Here is a 20,209-nt window from a genome sequence, read left to right on the forward strand (position 1 = left end):
ATCACCCTTCACAGTGCCAGAGGAGCCGACACATAGCCATAAAGGCAGCTAACTCTCCCTTTTCATGTGGAGTGGGCTAGGCCCATAGAGGTTCCTGGCACAAAGAGATGCTATCATACTTTATGAATACTATGAGTTATAGAGAGAAAAATGTTTGCTGGGCTGAGGCATTTGGCATGCAGGCACTATTTTGCACCAGGAATCTTGTTTGACTTTAGGGATTGAAAGGCTGATCTTGATTAAGTGTAATTGACCCTTATCTGCTGCAGGTGACTGACTCTATCAGGCCAGTTTCAAACCCCTTTGTTTGCATAGTAATTGCACCAGGAGATAATGCTCCATGTCACATATCAATGGCTACATGCTAGTATGATACGTTTACTTTCCACACCTAATTTTGGGAACCCCCAGTGTATATAAAGTGGAAGGGTTTGTATCACTTCCTCAAGCAGATCTTTCACCTCCTCCGCTGTAAAAATGAAACTCTCCGTGAGTATATTTACCATTTGCTTCCTACAAAATAATATAGCATTAACACTCTAGTTGGTCCAAAAAGGGTAGTCTTTACACACGCAGAAATACCAGACATTTCAATGGGAGCTGCATTGGTGCAAGGTTTGTGGGGTCACTAGTGATTTCACTGCAACAGGAAATGCAACTTATCAGACCACATTAAGCTGAATACGATTTAGATGCAAATTGTATTGTATGCAGAGGGCATGGGGCATGGTCCAGTGCCGATTGATGTCAATGGAGTTATACCATCAGAAAACTGGTGTAACACAAAAAGAAAAGGAGTACTTGTGGCACCTTAGAGACTAACAAATTTATTGGAGCATAAGCTTTTGTAAATATACTCACTAGCTGTAGCTCACGAAAGCTTATGCTCCAATAAATTTATTAGTCTCTAAGGTGCCACAAGTACTCCTTTTCTTTTTGCGAATACAGACTAACACGGCTGCTACTCTGAAACCTGGTGTAATACAGTGATGGATCAAGCCCACTTTCTGTAACTTTTAAATAGTATGAGCATAATCCTGCTCTCCTTAGTCAAGCAAAAAAGTCTTTTCAAAGCAAATATGATAAGTGAAGTCTGAAGAATCTGGCCCTTTAAATAATCTTAAATAGCTGATATGTAAAAAATTAAAGCAATGGAGCTGAATCTGATCTCACACTAGTGTCAGCAAAGGCATAAATCCCCTGAAGTAATATGCATCCAGTGTGAAAGCAAAATCAGTTCAGATACTTTACTTTACATCAATTTGAAGGAAAGGTGTATGTCAAGGTTCTTCTTACTATATTTTTAGCCATATCAGCCTTTATACTGATATGCTTTCAATGTTTATTTCAGATTGTGATTGCCAGTCTTCTTGGAGTCTTCCTAACTCCATCTCTTGCTACTGATGTGAGTATAATGATCAAATACGGTACATAATACTCCTCCTGTCAATTTGTTTAATTTATGCTTCATGAATTTTCACATTACTGAAAGATGTTTCTGAAGAAAAATCTAAAATGTCCTTAGCACATAAAACTGCAATATCACAAGACTGGGTTTGTGCTCTAAAGAAAATAATTATTCAGCTAACCTACTCAGAGAATGATTTTGCTATTAACATTACTGCATGTCAGACCAAACATGAAAGGAAAAATTGTGTAATATCTATTGCAATGCATCCATATTGTTCTGCCATTGTCAAAATGTTGTGATTATTGATGGGGTTCCTAGTAGGAAAATGAATATTTGTTCTATCAGTGGATAAAATTCCATTGAGATACCATTGTATATATTATGAGCTTGATTCTCATTTATATTTACTCCTCGTTATGCTGCTTTGGTAGTGTAAACAGTGCTTGCAAAGGGCATATATGTAATTTACACCCAATTTAAGGTCCTTTCATACTGCCGGACCGGTGCAAAAAGGCCTTAGCATAAATGAGAATCAGACCTTAGGACACTACTGTGTATGTTAAGAATGCTGGAAATTTGATCACAAAGATACATCAATATTTAGGAATGGTTCTGACTGCCCCATAACAATAGGTTAGAACAATGGCAAATGTATGTAACCCAATGGTAACCTCACAAGAGTTTTTTGTCCATTGCAGAAACTTAATTCATTATGCTACAAATGTGATTGAAAACAAGAAACCCACCTCCAAACAGGCTTTTAAGCATGATTGTCCTGATTCATGACTGGGGCTTGTAGATGCAACAATAATTCAGACAAACAGATCATTTTTATTACTGGACAGTCCCTACATAAAAGGATATATGGACACAAATTAGATATTAGGAATGGCAATATACAAAAACCTGTAGGGGAACACTTCAATCTCCCTGGACACACAATAGCAGATTTAAAGGAGCCATCCTGCAGCAAAAAAAGTCAGGACCAGACTTCAAAGAGAAACTGCTGAGCTTCCGTTCATTTGCAAATTTGACACCACCAGCTTAGGATTAAACAGAGACTGTGAATGGCTCACCAACTACAAAAGCAGTTTCTCCTCCCTTGGTGTTCACACTTCAACTGCTAGAAGAGGGCCTCATCCTCCCTGATTGAACTAACCTCATTATCCCTAGCTTGATTCTTGCTTGCATATTTATACCTGCCTCTGGAAATTTCCACTACATGCATCTGAAGAAGTGGGTATTCACCCAGGAAAGCTTATACTCCAATACGTCTGTTAGTCTATAATGTGCCACAGGACTCTTTGCTGCTTTTACAGATCCAAACTAACACGGCTACCACTCTGATACATTTTTATTATTATTATTACTATTGGTGATGATGATGATGATTGAGTTCTTTCCCTGTTGAGCACCGTCAGTAGGATCTGGAAAAGATGACCCCTTACTTCCATGCAGGAAGGGAAAATCTGTTAGGGATGATCTGTGATGGAATGGTCTGGCTATCTTTTAATTGAAGCCAATTGGACAAGTTCTGACTGAGTTCTCACTCAGGCAAAACTCCACCTCTAGATTTGTATCAATAGCATTTTGCTGAAGAAGGGCTGCATAAATTAGAATAAGAGATTTCAGGGTTTGGCATGAAATCTTTAGTCGCCTCTGTGGGGTGGGAGGCTCATTCCATTATATCACTATAACATAATTTTAAGAGCAATGATTTTCCAAAGCACTTGTGATTATGAGAGAGTTGACAGAGAAAAACCCGAAAAACCGAAAGGTTTGTCACCTTTTGTTTTTAAATCCAAGAATGTGAATGAAAACAACCAGGGAAATGATGGTGGAAATTCACACCAGACTGTGAGCATCAACAACAATAAGCACGTGGCCAACATTGACACAAACAATGGCTGGAACTCATGGAACTCCGTCTGGGACTATGGCAATGTAAGTGGCAAACATGCATTTTTGAGAAACGTATGGAGTCACTGACTGGAGTAGTGCCTAAATGATTAGTCATAATGCATGCAAATTACTAATCATTTATCAAAATTGGTCTAAATGTTGGGGAGGGAAATCTGTATTAAATGTTATTTAGCTTCAAAAATTAAACAAACCTGATTTGCGTCTCATTTACTGGGGAGCTGCTCAAACAAAACGTCTAGCTCTTTGTAATTTTATTTTACAGGGTTTCATGGCAACCAGGGTATTTTCCAAGAAATCTTGCATCATTGCTAAAATGAACAAAGATGTCATGCCTGATATTGTAGTCATTCCCAGGCTGATTAGCGAAAGGAAGGTAAGATGGTAGGGAATGCTGGAACTGATGGGGGGAAGTGAGGTTTCTTTTTTCTAAGGGCTTGTCTACACCCCCACACATGCTCTCATTCACAGCTACAGTGGCTTTAGTTCACTGTAGTTTAATCCTCCACAAACTTGGGCCACTTTCTGAGACTGTCCACATTGGGGGAGGGGGTGTTAACACACTTTAATTTATGCACATTAACTTCACACCTTTAATTAATTCATCTTAACTTTCGTGAGTGTCCCCAGGTAAACAAGCCCTAGTAGTATAAAGCTAATTGTGGAAATGAATCATCTTAAGATGCTGGAGGTAGAGCTGTTGTAGGTAGGAAAATGTTCATCAGAATAGTTTTCTGTCAGAAATTCCCGTTTAGATGAAACTGAAAATTTTTGCAATATCATATTGATTTTGACAAAATTTTATTCAGAAAAAATATGAAAAAACTTTAGAAGAGTCCTGTTGTGACATTTTTGGAACAAATTTTTTTTGCAGCTTTATATATGTGTGTGAGGTGTGTGTGTGTGTGTATATATGTATATATATACAAACATACACACATACATATATATAATGTATGTATATAATGTTTTCATTTTGATCCTGCTGATTTTATATGTATATATATATATATATAAAACCAGCAGGATCAGAATGAAAATGAAACATTTTGAATGTATTGAAATGAAACAATACAATTGAAACAATTTTTTTTCAGAATTTCATTTCATGAAAAAATTCAAAATTTTGGCTTTTCCTCCCAATTAGGATGAACAAAAAATAAAAATTTCAAAATTTTTCACATCAGATAATATCCATGTTCTGACCAGCTGAAATTGGAGGGGAACAAATGATATAGCTCTGGAAGAAAAGTCTCTGGCCAAACGAGCGGGCCAGTTTTTCAAAGGAACTCAAGGACATATATTCAGTGGCTCAGAACACACAACTGAGGCTAGATTTTCAAAAGAGCTCAGCCCCTTGTTTCAATTCCACCATAAAACTAGAGGGATATTTCTCAGTCCTCCCTACTAACTATGACATAACTCGGGGGCTCATCGAAATATTCCTGAAGAACATACTTTCTCACTCTGGAGAAGACCAGATTGCACCGAGTTAGGGACAGATTTGAGGTGTTTTTAAAACTCCTTATTGGAAGATACCCCATTATAGTCCATCACAGCCTTCAGCATTGCTTCAAATAACTCAAGCTGAACAATAGAGCTGTCTGGGAATTTTTCAGCAGAATGATTTTCTAATGGAAAATGCAGTTGCTGAAAAATTGAAATTTTCTATGGGAAATTTTGTTTTTTATTAATTTATTTTTATTGGGAAAATATAAACTAAATATTTTGTTTTGGATCAGTTTAACCCAAAATGCTTCATTTTGAGTCAGTTCAATTTTAAACTTCATTTCCTATTGTGGCACAATGCTTCATGGGAGTTGTACTTTAGGCCTCCATTCTCTCCCATGATGCAACAGAGTTTTTCTTCTGACTGAGTGCCATTACATGTCATGGGAGTCACATCATTGCAGCGCATCATGGGACATGTACTCAAGTCAGGGAGCCTGCCCACAGAGGAGAACAGGGACATCAGGCAACCTGATCTACAGCTCCCTTGAGGCAATGAGCCAGAACAGTTTAATGCTGAACTGACACAAAAAGACAGCAGTTTGGGTCAGTTCAACAAACTGAAGCAAAACAATTTGATTCAAAAATATCAAAATGTTCCTTTTTGATCAAAAATGCAAAATGAAATTTTACATTTCAAAAAAAAAATTTTCTGGAATTTTATATTCCTTGAACAATTTCAGTATTTCAACCTTTTATTCTAATTCACGATGAAAACAAATGTTGAAACATCAGACTTTCCTGAGGGATGGAAATTCCAATTTTCACTTAGTTCTACCAAACAATGTACCATACTATCAATATATTCATTAGAGTTCTCAAGAATGGGTTGTAAACATTTCCAGCAAATGTGTTTAATATACATGTTCCTGCCTTCTCATTTGTTATGGTTATGGGAAAATAAATTAATAGATTCCCAGCCCCTCACTTCTCCTATCTATAATCCCATGTATATCTAGGGTATAGGATTGAGCATAGGATTAAGGGAATATTTTAGAGAGAGGGCCCAGGTAAATTATAGACAGCCTTTCTCTTTTCCCCAGTCAACTTTATGGAGTTTCCAATGCTCTTCTCTTAATGCATGGTTGCGTCTTCAGTCCTCGCCTCCACCTTGTGCCCCGGTGTGAGATCTGAACTGAGGAGCTCATTCCCTACTTGCTTCTGGTCTGTAGGGCCCTATTCAGCCTGGCACACACTGTGCACTGTGTCAGAAATGTCAGCTACAGGAACGCAAACTGTCATAAATGATTCTAGTCATCAGTTTTATTGAATGACAGTGTTCTGAGTTTGCTTTCTGGATGTTTAGAAGGCTGGAGCTCAAGGGCCTCGTCCGAAGGAACTGAGATTCATTGTCTCAAAGACCAGAGTCCTTGATCTGACCCCTTTTGGAAAGAACATTGAAGCTTTGTGCAGAGGACTTCCTACCTATGTGGCTCATGAGGCTGAGAGTGAGTGCAAGTTAAAGTAACTATTCATATAGCGAACTGAGTTGCATTTTCTGCATGGAATGAATGTTACTGTCCTAAGTAGAGATGGACCAGAACTAAGAACTTGGTGTGCTTTAGAAGGGTATTAGACTCTGGATCTGAATTTTTTTGCCGTCAGTCTATATTCTATAATGGTAAAAGCTTGGATTCCAACACTCCCAAACGTTGAGTTGTTCAAAGTCTGGTACAGAATTTTGTACCTTGGATCTATCGCTAAGATACGGAAGAGAGACAGTGTGGTTTAGTGGAATAACCTTGGTGCTGGGATTCAGGAACTACTAGCTTCTAACCCATTAACTGCTGCTGACTTGCTGTGTGGTCATGGAAGAACTGCTGCGGGCTCAAGCCTACAGTGGGACTCCTCATGTGCCTAAAATGAAACATGTGCTGAAGCACTTTGCTGGATCAGGCCACATTTCTGAACACCTTGCAGGTTCTTGTTGGGAATAACAGCTATTACTTAGCTACCACATATGATTGTTGAGAGGATTAATTAGCTAGCGTTCATTGAAGAATACTAATTAGCTCAAATTTCTGGTCAGTCATTTTTGAGGCAAAAATCCAATTGGCTTTGTTGATTGTATTTTTATACTTTTATTTATATTTTGTATATTATTTATTTCAAAAACTTTTATATTAACAAGATTCCTTGACCAGAGTAATAGAAATATATACTCGTATAACAAATGTTGTTGAACTGTTACCAAAAATAGTAGAGGTCACAAACCATGCAGAGATAAATCATTCACTGTCTGATGCGGATGCTATGTCTTGTCCTACTTGATCGCATTAAAATGTTCTTTGTTCTGCAGGAAAGGAGTATTTTCCTTGTTACAGGAACTCGGTGTTATTCAAGGAATTAATCCTGTAGAACAGTGGGAATTTTCTGGGTCTGACTCTCCATTGCCTTGGACTTTGGGCAGTTATTGACGTTTGTGTAATGTGGGCATAACATGTTCCCACTCTGACTGGGTAGCATTTTACACCTACTTTGTGATCACTTTGTGCAGGTGTTAGTGGCTATACGAGGTGCGGGGTTCTGTGTGTCTTGAACTGTAGTGAATGCACAGATCTCCTAACATCCACATCAGGCATCACCTGACAATACCTTTTCTTTTTCTTTTCATTAAGGAATGAAAGAAGCAAACTTCTTCTACTCAGGAAGCTGTTTTCAAGCTAGCATCCTGTGGATTATTAATATTGGCTTCTGTGGTGACGTGTCATTCAAATAGTAAAATCTTCACTGCTTGGAACTGGTCTGACAAGGTGCCCACTGATTAGATAAAACCAGTTCTGTCGTTATTCTTCCTGTGACGTGCCATTTTCTAGATTTTTGTCTTTGTCTTCCCTTTATGCTTCCTGTGTAGAAAACCCAAGGCTGTTACAATGTCTGTCAATTAAATACATTTAGCACTGGAATCAGCTGTGCCTTGTTTCTCATCTTTTATATCCTTAATCATATAAGTCAGGATGTGATCTCACAAGTAAGGAAAGGCTGGACCAGGTCAATATGTGGGTGGGAGATATTCAAAGAAAACCCAACAAGTTGCAGGAAATGAGGTTACCGATGCAGTAGGTGATGCACACCTTTGGGTCAGGACTGACCTAAATCTCAAGCATGGCATAAGGGAACGCTCTGTCCTTCCCCCTAGGGGTACAACCGTATCCCCGTGCAAGAGGACAGACATGGGATCTCACTCCTCCTTCCTCCCCTGCATGGACATCCAAGGCTGGACTACAAACTGTCTCTAGAGAGGCTTTGATGAACTAGGTGAATTACAAAATTTGGAGGAAGTTGGGGTTTTTTAGGCTTCTCTAGTTAAAGGGCTGTTGTGGACAATTAAACTCTTGAGCAGTGGAATAATTTTTAGTTGAAGCACATCATTTATCTTGCCCAAGCTTTAAAAATGTATCTGAAATATTAAGGAACTTCATTTCTTGCCCAGGATTAGAATATTATTATTTCGCATGATGAATGTGATCTTGCTTATTCGGGCTAATGTAGTGCGTTGTACCTGAGACAGAGAAGAACTGTGCACAGCCAGTTTAAAACTGACAGAGAAGAGAATAATTTCCACTGGAAACTGAAAGAGGGGAAGCCGAGCCAGAGACATGGAAATAACTGGTTTAGTGGCCCAGCAGATGGATCAGTAGTTGTCAAGATAGTCACTCAAATGGCTACGTGCACCTACTCAACCGTTTCTTTTCAGAAAGTAACCCTGATATTGAGTAAGCCATGTTCTTGATATAGGCTTATTTCTTATTTAGCTTATTTTTTCTGCTTAATTTGGCATCACAAAGTGTAGATGCAATGTGACAAATTTTAAAAAATCAGGCCATGCAAGGAATGGTTGCACTTTGCTGCTTGTAAAAGCCTTGATACATACATGTGAGACAAGGTGGGTGGGATGACTATTATTGGACCAATTTCTGCCGGTGAAAGAGACCAGCTTTCAAGCTATACAGAGCTCTTAAATACAGACACGCCCCATCGACATCCATAGTTCTTGAGACAAGCTTTATACAATGATTCATACAGTACATGTGTGTAAAGGGCGTGTAGGTGGAAGGAGGTTAGGGTACATGGAAGAATGGCTCTTTGATTCCGATAAGGAGAGTGGATGTCCTGAGGGCAGAATTAAGGTGTACAGAAAGCAAAGCCAGGATTGGCATGGAGGCTGTAAATGAAAAATTCCTGATTTGGGGTTTGAGGGGGTTTTTGGGGGAAGGGGCTTATAATTACATTTTTCATATAAATTTAAAGCCCATGAAAGGGTCCAGATTGACAGTCCAAAAGAATGAACTCTTCTATCCACATGATGCAGCACAGATTCCTAGCACATACTTGCAGTGTATGATTCATAGATCATAAAGCTTGCCTTATGAACTCATGAACTTTATAATCTATGAAGCAATGAATTGCAGGAGAAAACAGCCAGCCACAGACAATTCCTCCATTCCCAGCACATTTTAAGATTTTTACTAATCCCTTTGGGTTTTATTCTTCCACCAGTTTGAAAGCAGACTGAGTTTGCTTGGTTACACCAGCCTGCATTTCAAGAAAAGTGTCTAAATGACCACAGATTAACTCTAGTGGGAGACGGACTTTTCTTTTTTTCTTTTTTACTGTTTGAGCTGCTGTTAGCTCTTTTCTTGTGGCTATTTCACTAGCCTTTCATGTTTAATCCCTATACACAGCCCCAATTCTCTTCTTACACAGGATGCTGTGGCGCAAAAAATGACAGAAAGAGGCAAGAATCAAAGTTCAGCAGGGTTTTTCATTTATTTTTGGAGGAATTATGCAGCACCTTCAGGAATCTTCAAACTTGTGCCATGACCTGCTTTGCTCTCTTACTGGTATTTCTCTGCATAACTTCCTCCTCTAGCAGGAACTAGAACAAAGTTTTTTAGAAGTATTTATTTTTAAAGCCAAAGTTTGCACAAGCTGAAGAATGGGAGGTTTCAGTCACTCATTAAACCCCAGCTCCAAAGAAATGCTGCTCAGCAACAACAAAACAAAACAAAACAACCCATTGTCCATCTGTCATCTATCACCCTAAGAATGAGGGCCCAAGTCCCCTAAGTATCTCAAGAAACCCCATTCAAAAGAGGATTTAAAGAAATGTAATCCATCCGTAGGCCCTTCATTCCATTTTCTATCCATGGTTGAAACAAAGATCTCCTGTCACTTTGCCCCTTCCCAAAGTTTGTGTACCTCAATGCACACATACCCTTACTTAGCATATATGCAAATGTGCTTCTTGCCATTTCCAGCACTGGTCTGAAGATGACCATTCTAGAGAGTAGCTGACATTTCTGACACAGTGCACAGTAGGTGCCAGGCTGAATAGGTACCTCCAGATCAGGAGCAAGCAGAGAATGAGCTCCTCAGCTCAGATCTCACACAGAATGCTCTGAAAATTCGTATCACCAAATGACTTAGACAACATTTAGTCGAAAGGGTTTTGAAAATAAGACTATGATGAAAACAGACTGAGAAAAGGGGGAAATTCTCCTTTGGTTGCATTGAACCAAACTCTGTGGTCTATATAATGCTCATGTTTGTATCATTAATCATCTCAAACAGAAGGCTTTGATGAAGACTGTTGACAGTAATATGTGTTACCCAGCCTCATAGATAAATATATAATGCACAAAATATTTAGTTTGCTCCAGTGTTTCACTTCTGTTCGTAGTGAGAAAAATAAATATTTTATTTGCGGGCTTTTGTTCAAATCCAACCTTGAAAAAATATATAAGGTCAGTAGCAGACATACAAATTCATTTTCTTCAGCGTTTTGTGTCAAATCAGCATCAAATCCAGGTTGGCTTCAAAATGAAGACACTTGTAAGTAGTTTTGACAACCTACATTTTCTGTTAAATGGTTTGTATTTTAGTACATTTAGGGCCCAACTCTGGGCTGTTCTGAGAGTCCATGGTTCCCACTGAAGTCAATGGGATAGATAAGATAAGATATAAGAAGATGGAAGGTGGGAGTGGGAAGGGGCTTAGAAACTGACAAGATTGTGCCCTTAAGCCTAATTTTTCACTATTAGTGGACACTAATTTGGGGTGCCCCAATTTTTTGGAGTCCAACTGGAGACCCCGAGGACCTGATTTTGAGACGTGCCAAGCACCCACACTCAAATTTAGTCAGCTGGACCGAGATTTACAAAGGTATTTCAGGACCTAAAGATGAAGATAGGCATCTAATGGATGTTACAAAAGCTCCTAAGCAGGAGAGGTGTCTAACTTCCATTGAAAGTCCATGGGAGTTAGGTGCCTATCTCAGGCCTTTTTGTGAAGGACCCCAATCCTGCCATAATGCATTAAGGTACAATCCTGGTCTTGTTGAAGTCATTGGCAAAACTCCCATTGACTTCGATGGGGCCAGAATTTCATGCCATACTGTGAAGCCCTTACTCAGTTTTAACTCTTTCCTTGCTGAGTGATGACTGATGCCCTGATCCTGAGAACCAATGAGACTGGGCACATGAATAAACTTAAGCACATGCATAAAGTGTGGGCAGAAACATGACCTGAATGAGGACTGCAGGATTTGACTCCAGGTTTTTAAAAAAATGCTCTCTAAATAATCAAGAAAGCTGCATGGAGAATGCTAGCATGTCAAGCAATTAAATCGTACTTTAAATATTTTGGGGGACAGGACATGACACTTAATTGAGGAAGAAATCCCATAGTTCTGTAGGTAGGAAATAGCTATTCAGTTAAGTTAGAAGCATCCCGTTCTACTTAATGGACCAAATTCCAATCTCAATTACACTAGCATAAAACTGGAGTAACAATAGAATCACTCTGGTGACTGAGATCAGAATCTAGCTTGACAGGTGTTACATTATTAATTAGAATAATCCACCAAAGCACAGTTGTACTATGTAGTCCTTGTGAAATAGAAAAGATAAAATAAATGAATGATAAAATCCCACTCAATAACTTACGTGAGTTTGTGGAAAATCAGAAAGACTGGGGAGCTGCTTATTACCATGTGATTTTAGTTGCATTTGGCAATTAAAAAGGACCTGCAGAGTATATAGAAATCTCCCTTAATGTTTTCCATGCTGTATTACAGATTCTGCTTCTTGTCTTTCTGGGTATCTTTATGAATCCAGTCTTTGCAAGTAATGTAAGTAGAGGGCCATGTGTCAAGTTTTATTTTTCTTCTTTCATGAATCTGCTTTGCCATATTGTTTATGAGATTACCATCCTTATTAAATCAAAATATGGATCTTTCTTTATGAGTCATTCTCTGCTAATATGTGAATCAATGTAACACATTTATGACAATGTTTCCATTAAATTCTCCACACTTCTGCTATTGCTTAGCATGTAAAAATCAGTCTACAAAAGCAAAAAAATTTGCTCATGTTTTATTTGAAAAACATAGCACTGCCAAGTTATATACAAATAAACTTAAGTTGAACTCTCCCAGTATCTTTCTTCATTATAACTTGGCTCATTAGCGACAATAGTAGGCAATGAGCTTCCTTGCTTTAAAGTACTTATCTATGGTTCTTCTAGCTATTGTGTTAATTAATAAATATGACACTATAGCACTGAAATCTCATGCAGGTGGCTGAACACCTTCTATGTGGGTAGAGAGAGACAAGCAGATGGGTATCCTCTATAAGCTATTTGCAATGAACAGCTTCCTTTACAACCATCCTCAAAGTTTCATGCATTTTATTTCTGCAATGGCCTGAGATGATCTTGAGTGGGAAATCTAAGGCACCATTCCTTAGAACCTAGTGGAAAAGATAGTACTAGTAGCAAATAGGCTAGACTTCCTACATTTTCACAACCAATCGATCCTTTGGTAGTAGGAGTTAGAGCAGAGTTTCACCAACTTTTTCATAACATTGGTCACATCTTGATGGAGGGATTTGTCTTGTGGAAGCCTGCTTCCCTTCGTCATTACACAAACCACCACCCATCCCTGGGGCAACTGCAACATTTGCTTACATGAAAAATTTTAATTACATTTAATTATTTTTACTTTCATTCAGTGTGGAAATAAGGAAAAGGAGTGAGCATCATATGACCAATGAAGTCTTTGGGCACCAGCAGATACTCAGTAGACCACTGTTTGGGAACAGCTGGGTTAAACCTAATCCTATCCCTAAACCAAGCAGTAATCCTAACCCTAGTTTTAGCCTTCAGTCAAGGAATAACCCTAACCTAATCCTCATCCTGGGACAAACGGTAAATATAAACCTAACTATAATCATAACCCTAGACCGAATTGTAACCCTAACCATAGGGTGAATAGTGGAAGTTGTTTAGAAGTGGACGTAAATCTGAATCAGACCTTTCCCACTACTGGGTAATCGAAGGGTATGTCTACACTACCCGCCAGATCGGCGGGCAGCGATCGATCCAGCAGGGGTCGATTTATCACGTCTAGTCTACTCCTGTACTAGTCTACTCCACTGCCGCAAGAGGCACAGGTAGAGTCGACAGGGGAGTGGCAGCAGTCGACTCACCGTGGTGAAGACACCCACGGTTAGTCGATCTAAGTACGTCAACTTCAGCTACGTTATTCACGTAGCTGAAGTTGCATAACTTAGATCGATCTCCCCCCCCGCCCAGTGTAGACCAGGGCTAACTGAGTTGGACTTTTATGTATCAGCTTCCCTGCTATTCTGATGTCACCATTCTTCTCTGTTAGATGCAACTGTTTGAGAGACATTTTTAGGTTGAAATACAATGTTATCTGACAATAAATCTTTGATTTTAGAATATCCAGCTCATAAATCAGGGAAATCATGGGGGAACTGTCTACCAAACAGTTAACATCAATCATGATGTGAATGTTGCTATATTCAACATTTATTCCGGAGCACACTCCTCCAATGCAATCTTCAACTACAACCATGTAAGTGTCAAAAGAGGTGATTTGGTTGCTTTGTTCAGCTTACATACTGTTCACTGCAAATAGAATAAAAATATGTACTTTCAGCAGCTTGAAAGATGTGCTTTATTCCTCTGAAAGCTCTCACTGGAAAGGAATGGCATTAGACTTGAAAACAAATGGATAATCCATCCACTATTGAAAGATGAAGTAATTTAGCATCTTTTTTAGATCATATGGAAAGAAGCTAGCCCACTGGTTAAATTCTTAAGACCATTTTTGTCTACCCCAACAGTGGATATTATTTCTTAATAAATGAACAGATAGGCATGGAAGCTGTGTGTGTTAAAAAATACAACATTCCATTATGAATAGAGCAAAAGACAAACTACCATTTTACACATGTAAATGGTAACACTTATATCAACATTCCATTTAGAAATAGTTTATTAAGGGTGAATAAATTATTAGTATAAGTTTTAGTAAATGGTTAATAAATTGTTATAGATTGTTATAGAGTCCAACAGGTCAATAGGCTGCTTATAATAATCTATAGCACCTTCTAATGATGTGCTTACAACCTTCTATAACACATACTACTGAAGTCTGTAACATGCTTATAACGCCTATTAATCATTTGTTAACCTTTTATCAATATTTTTTAACTGGAACCTTAACATGCAGTGTGACCATGTTAACTGTAATGCTGGATTTTGCTTGACCTCTATTCCAGGGCATAAGGTGGTGTTAGGAGCTTTCTGTTCTGATGTCCTTCATGTTAAGGACTGTTCTGATTTCCGTGCAAGGACTGCTCTCTGCTAGCATTCTTTAATGTACGAACCAGTTCTGCAGAAAAGGACCTAGGGGTTACGGTGGACGAGAAGCTGGATATGAGTCAACAGTGTGCCCTTGTTGCCAAGAAGGCTAACGGCATTTTGGGCTGTATAAGTAGGAGCATTGCCAGCAGATTGAGGGACATGATCATTTACCTCTATTCGGCATTGGTGAGGCCTCATCTGGAGTACTGTGTCCAGTTTTGGGCCCCACACTACAAGAAGAATGTAGAAAAATTAGAAAGAGTCCAGCGGAGGGCAACAAAAATGATTAGGGGACTGGAGCACATGACTTATGAGGAGGGGCTGAGGGAACTGGGATTATTTAGTCTGCAGAAGAGTAGAATGAGGGGGGATTTGATAGCTTCTTTCAACTACCTGAAAGGGGGTTCCAAAGAGGATGGCTCTAGACTGTGATCAGTGGTACCAGATGATAGAACAAGGAGCAATGGTCTCAAGTTGCAGTGGGGGCAGTTTAGGTTGGATATTAGGAAAAACTTTTTCACGAGGAGGGTGGTGAAGCACTGGAATGGGTTACTTAGGGAGGTGGTGGAATCTCCTTCCTTAGAGGTTTTTAAAGTCAGGCTTGACAAAACCTTGGCTCGGATGATTTAGTTGGTGTTGGTCCTGCTTTGAGCAAGGAGTTGAACTAGATGACCTCCTGAGGTCCCTTCCAACCCTGATATTCTATGATTCTATGAACCACCCCAAAGGGGACATGGAAGAGGCAGTGTGGTCCCTGGTGGCCAACAGAGCTGGCAGGCATTTGAGTCAAGTGCATATTTCAGTCTCCTTCAGACCTGTGCAATAGATCTGAAAGCTCCTGAAACATTAAGTAAATAAATGCCCTTCTCTTAGAGATATTTACATTTTCCAAGCAGATTTCTGAGCTCTTAGGTCTTTATATTAAATTCCAAGAAGTGAAAGCCAAAATATCTCTAATTTAACTGGTATTCCCTACCACCACTGCTTTGGAATTCATCTATTTGATATATGTTCAAAATTAATTCATAGTGAAGACACTGGTTTGTAAAATCATACAAAGACCAGCTGGAGTCACATTCTGACATTATTGCAGATTTTCATCAGTGTAAATGTAAGTAGATTTTAGCCCAGGTGTCTTGTATCTCTTGCTGGACCTACCATCTGAACTGGGCAGACTGTCATTTGCTATATAATCCTTAAGGCTGTTTGGAGGTTGCATGAGTGTATTTTTAGAAGCAAAACACATTGCACAAATGTCTTGGTGGCATAGTTGCATTGAAATCCATAGAGTTACACAAGAGATGAATTTTATCCTGTGCGTTGAGCTCTGATTTTTGTCAAACTAGAAGCAAAGTGCAAGTGTGAAGCAGCTTGTAAATATCTCAAGTACCCTGATTTGCAAGAGTCTTTAAAATAGGATAAATTAATTGGAAATGAAAGAAAAGAAGATTTGCTGAAACTTGTGGCTGTGCTTGACAGGGTATAATTGCTTACCACATGCCATACAAGAAGATATGTGTTGTTTCCAGGATGAACAGGGCAACCTTTCCAACTTTAAACCAACTTGAGGACATGGTCAATAATCAAAGGGTAACTAAGACAAATAATAGTTATATGTGGTATATGCTTTTACACCTCTTTAGGCTAAATCCCGGATTCACTGACCTCAATGGCAAAACTACCAATGAACTCAAAAGGAACAGAATTTGGCCCTAAGGCATTGTTTCCTTACACATTAATCTCACTTAAAGTGTGTATATTATATTTTTACACACACACACACACACACACACACACACACACACACGTTGGCAGCCACTGGATCAATATAATACTGTCTTTCAAATGAGTTGTAAAACTGAGCTCCTATTCACCGGTGGTTTTTAAAGTTCCTTTGGCACTTTTTGTAGAGGTATTAATCCTAGTGCCCTAACCAAATTTCAACTTGTCTAAATTCTCCCCGGCATTGTCAATCAGATGTGGTATTCTTCACTTCCTGTTCTAAACTGTTGCACCATGAGGCCGAACAGATGCCACATTCCAAGACATAGGTGGCTACATTTTAGAAACAGGTGAAAGGATCCTTCTGTACATATAGTTTAGGGTCTGGTTTTCCTCTCAGTTCTCCTAGTTTTATAATAGTGTAATTCTACTGACCTCAAGGAATTTCTGTTGATTTCCACTGGTGTAAGTGAGAGGAGAATCAGGCCTGTAGGTTCCTATCATGCTCAGAAGTGAATGCACACAACTGACATTTTGGGGCCTGCACATATTCATCTGCAGAGATAAATTGTCCTGTAGTCTGTGGAGTGGTTTAGGGAATCCATCAAGATATTAGAAGCTATATAAATGCATTATTACCATCATAAGTATTATTAAGAATACAAAAGAAGCTGGGAAGCCAGCTAGCTGTAAGGGCTGATTCATGCTTTTGGCCAAAGCAAGTGGTTAATCTTCCATAATTTTTTCAGGACCTGAATTCCCTCTACACAAGCTATGGGATATCCCGCAACTATGTCACAAATGTAGCTGGACTTGGGGCACCCATCCAGGCAGCATGCAGAGGACTTTCCACCTACTGGGCTACTGAGTATGACAGTGAGTTCAGCCTGAGTTTAACAAGAAATGTATTTATTAATTATTATGATGATTATTGTGGTAGTGCCCAGGAGCCCGCTGTGCCAAGTACTGTAGAACCACAGAACAAAAAGACAATCTCCCCCCCACCCCCCAAAGAGCTTGCAATCTAAACAGATTTACTGAAGGCAGCCTTGAAAAGTGTATGTAATGATTTTCTATTTTTTAAATTGGCCAGAAGAGTACATTCAGTATCTGAAACAATCTTTTCTGATTACATTCAAATGACTAGTGGTCAAAACTTCCTAGGCCTGATTCACCAGTGGTGTTATACATACATCAGGTTGAAATTTTTCCAACAGAATATTTTTTTCATTGAAAAACTGCCTCCCCCCACAAACCCCAAACAAATAGGTTTGAAAAAACCTTTGGCTTGAAAAATGTTTCGTTCTTTGCAGATTTTTATCATGAGATTGTTATCAAAAACGGAATGAAAACCATTAGAGAAACTTGTTGGAAACTGTGGCACATAATAGTCTGGTCTCCTGTGGGCTGTAATTCCTTGGTCTAACTTCAGCTGTTGGGTAGTGTGCAGGTGCTGTTTGGTGGCCTGTGATACACAGGAGGTCAGATTAGATGTTCTGACGGTCCCTTCTGGACTTCAACTCTGTGACTCTGATTATTTGCAATCAATTTTTTTTTACCAGCTCTAGTTACGCCAATGTAAAACTGGGCTTACATGGTGCTTGATCAGGCCCCATGCTTCTATTAAAGAGGGGTACAGTTGCCGAGTATTCAATAAATACTAATACGTACACAGAAGGCCTGATTCTCCTCTCATGTAGATGGATATAAATTAGGAATCTCTCCAGTGACATCACACTGCAATGTAAAAGAGGCAGAAGTGAAACTTTTCAACATACAGCCTTTCCAGTATTCAAAGGACCACCTGAGAAGAAATGTAACTCGTATACATGGGAATATTTTGAGGTAGTCTTTTAAAGACAGGAAGCCATGTAAGGAAAGTGGTTGCTCATACAAGATTCGCTGTATATCCTGGAGTCCATATACAATGGAAATTGACTGACTTCGTGATCCAAAAATTCACTTTGTGCCTGGAGTCTCGATTTCATACAGCCTCAGCAGAGACCTTGAAGGACACCTGTTTTTGCTGGTTGCACAACCATTTATTCCATGAGATCAGGCATGAAGGTGGTTGGCATTTTAGGAGATTAATTTTTAAAAGGTTGGTTCATGGTTTCTACTAGAATTGCATTTATTTGAAAAATGCATTTCAGACGTTTTTATGAGTGCAAAGATTTTTAAGGATTTTGTTGTTCTTGTTGTTGCTGGGATGACTTATCCTGTCTTTATTTTTTAGGACCACAAAAAGTACTTAGTGGTACTGGCTGCATCGGTGTTAAACTCCTCATTCTGGATGTGAACCTGTGTGGCAGCCTTAAGCTCTTCTAACCAAGAGACATAGCAGAAGTTTATAATATTTCAGCCTCACGGCTCACAACTATTTTACTCAGTCTCATTCCAGAGAATGGCTGATCTCTGGCTCTTCTTTGCAAAGCCTGTGCTGACATGCAGCCACAGAAAACACTCCAAATGTGAATGGGAATAAAAATAAAATGATGTTTGGAAAAACATACGGACCATGGCCAATACATTTCTGACAAGCATCAATATTTGGAACAGAGAGCGGAATCCACAGCTTTACTTGTGAATGCTCACAGTTAACAAAGGACCCACACCAGATATCACATTTCACACCTGTTCCCTTCTCTGTAATGAGCTGAACCAACCAACACCCTTGAACTGCCTCCCACTTCCCCTAATCTGAATACACCAGGCTGTTGGAGAGTTTGAAATCTGGATCTGAATTTTGTGTCTGGGGCCTGTCTCTAGCTGAAATGACATGTGTGTTCATATGTGTCAGAAAGGAAGGAAGAAAAGTCTGATAACTCTGCTGTTAGTTTCTACAAATGCTTTGCAGTAAAGATTACTTTGGCTGATCTTTCAATCAATCAGTCAGCCAGCCAGTATATCTATATCCATCCATCCAGGTACTTATAACAGCATTTAGTAGCATAGTATCTGAGCTCTTTACTCAGTCCTTATCTGCCTAAATTATTTTGTAGTCTGACTGCCACTGAACTGAAATCAATAGGAATTTTGCCTGAGCAAAGATTGCAGTATACGTTGCTGGATACCTTGTATTATTAAAATAAATCAAATTTTTCTTTTCCTTGCCCAGTGCTGTCATTTTGTGTCATCAAGCCTGTTACTATGGAAACACCGTTACAGGGAAATTGCTCCAAAATGACACATTTCCACATCAGTAATCAAAGACTTCATCAAGATAAATGCTATTATTTGAAAACCGTAAGAACAAATAATGACTGCACTTTACAAAACCAAACCAAAACTCAGCAATGCTTAGGATCCAGGGCTCATTTTATCTTAATCATCCAATTTCTGGAGTGGGGTGTTCATATAGAAGTTGTTAGTTTTGTCCCTCCTGGGCTGGAGTAGGAGGAGAAAAATATTTCCCAGATGCCTCCAAAGGAGGTGAAAGGAAAGCAGTTCTTATGAGTGCTTTTATATTGTGATGATCATTTTGTTAGGTGCTCACATGTAGCAATGTTCTGCAGAGTATAAATGATAAGCGAGACAAGGTGGGTGAGGTAAATCGACCAATTTTTATTTGACCAACTTCTGTTGGTGAAAGAGACAAGCTTTCAAGCTACGCAGAGCTCTTCTTCAGGTCTCAAGAAGAAGAAGAGCTCTGTGTAGCTCCAAAATTTTCCTCTTTCACCAACAGAAGTTGGTCCAATAAAAGATATTACCTCCCCCACCTTGTCTCTCTAACATTCTGGGACCAACACAGCTGCAACACCATTGTTAGATAAGAGTCAGTAACAGAAACAGAACATAGATCTTCTGACTCCCCATCTTGTGCTCTTACAACTAGACCATGATCCTCTCTACTTATTAGTTTTATAATTTAATATTTAGATTGCAGTAGCACTGGGACAACCAGACCAGGGCCCCATTGTGCTGGGTGCTGTCCCAAAGAGCTTACAGTCTGAAAGTGACAAAGATTAGTGA

General features: G+C 39.1%; 2 protein-coding genes across 2 annotated transcripts; both read left to right on the top strand.

Annotated features, from left to right (window-relative positions):
- Positions 1 to 477: 477 nt before the first annotated feature.
- LOC141978226 (gastrokine-1-like) lies at positions 478 to 7,559 on the top strand. The gene is made up of 6 exons (XM_074940149.1): positions 478 to 489; positions 1,352 to 1,405; positions 3,218 to 3,355; positions 3,597 to 3,707; positions 6,147 to 6,288; positions 7,459 to 7,559. The coding sequence occupies exons 1-6, from the start codon at positions 478 to 480 to the stop codon at positions 7,557 to 7,559; spliced, it is 558 nt and encodes a 185-aa protein (XP_074796250.1).
- A 2,864-nt stretch (positions 7,560 to 10,423) lies between these two features.
- On the top strand, positions 10,424 to 18,565 carry LOC141978222 (gastrokine-2-like). Its single transcript, XM_074940146.1, has 6 exons — positions 10,424 to 10,432; positions 11,919 to 11,972; positions 13,584 to 13,721; positions 15,995 to 16,105; positions 16,987 to 17,113; positions 18,474 to 18,565. Exons 1-6 carry the CDS (start codon positions 10,424 to 10,426, stop codon positions 18,563 to 18,565), a joined length of 531 nt encoding a protein of 176 aa, XP_074796247.1.
- The last annotated feature ends 1,644 nt before the right edge of the window (positions 18,566 to 20,209 follow it).

The sequence above is a fragment of the Natator depressus genome, chromosome 26, assembly GCF_965152275.1.
Source record: "Natator depressus isolate rNatDep1 chromosome 26, rNatDep2.hap1, whole genome shotgun sequence".
NCBI classification, from domain to species: domain Eukaryota; kingdom Metazoa; phylum Chordata; order Testudines; family Cheloniidae; genus Natator; species Natator depressus.

Excerpts from the sequence above, each read along its gene's own strand:
- LOC141978226 (XM_074940149.1), top strand. Across the intron at positions 1,406-3,217 it reads CTCCATCTCTTGCTACTGAT|AATGTGAATGAAAACAACCA; the intron begins GTGAGTATAATG and ends TTTAAATCCAAG. Across the intron at positions 6,289-7,458 it reads TGTGGCTCATGAGGCTGAGA|GAATGAAAGAAGCAAACTTC; the intron begins GTGAGTGCAAGT and ends CTTTTCATTAAG.
- LOC141978222 (XM_074940146.1), top strand. Across the intron at positions 13,722-15,994 it reads CAATCTTCAACTACAACCAT|GGTATAATTGCTTACCACAT; the intron begins GTAAGTGTCAAA and ends TGTGCTTGACAG. Across the intron at positions 17,114-18,473 it reads CTGGGCTACTGAGTATGACA|GACCACAAAAAGTACTTAGT; the intron begins GTGAGTTCAGCC and ends TTTATTTTTTAG.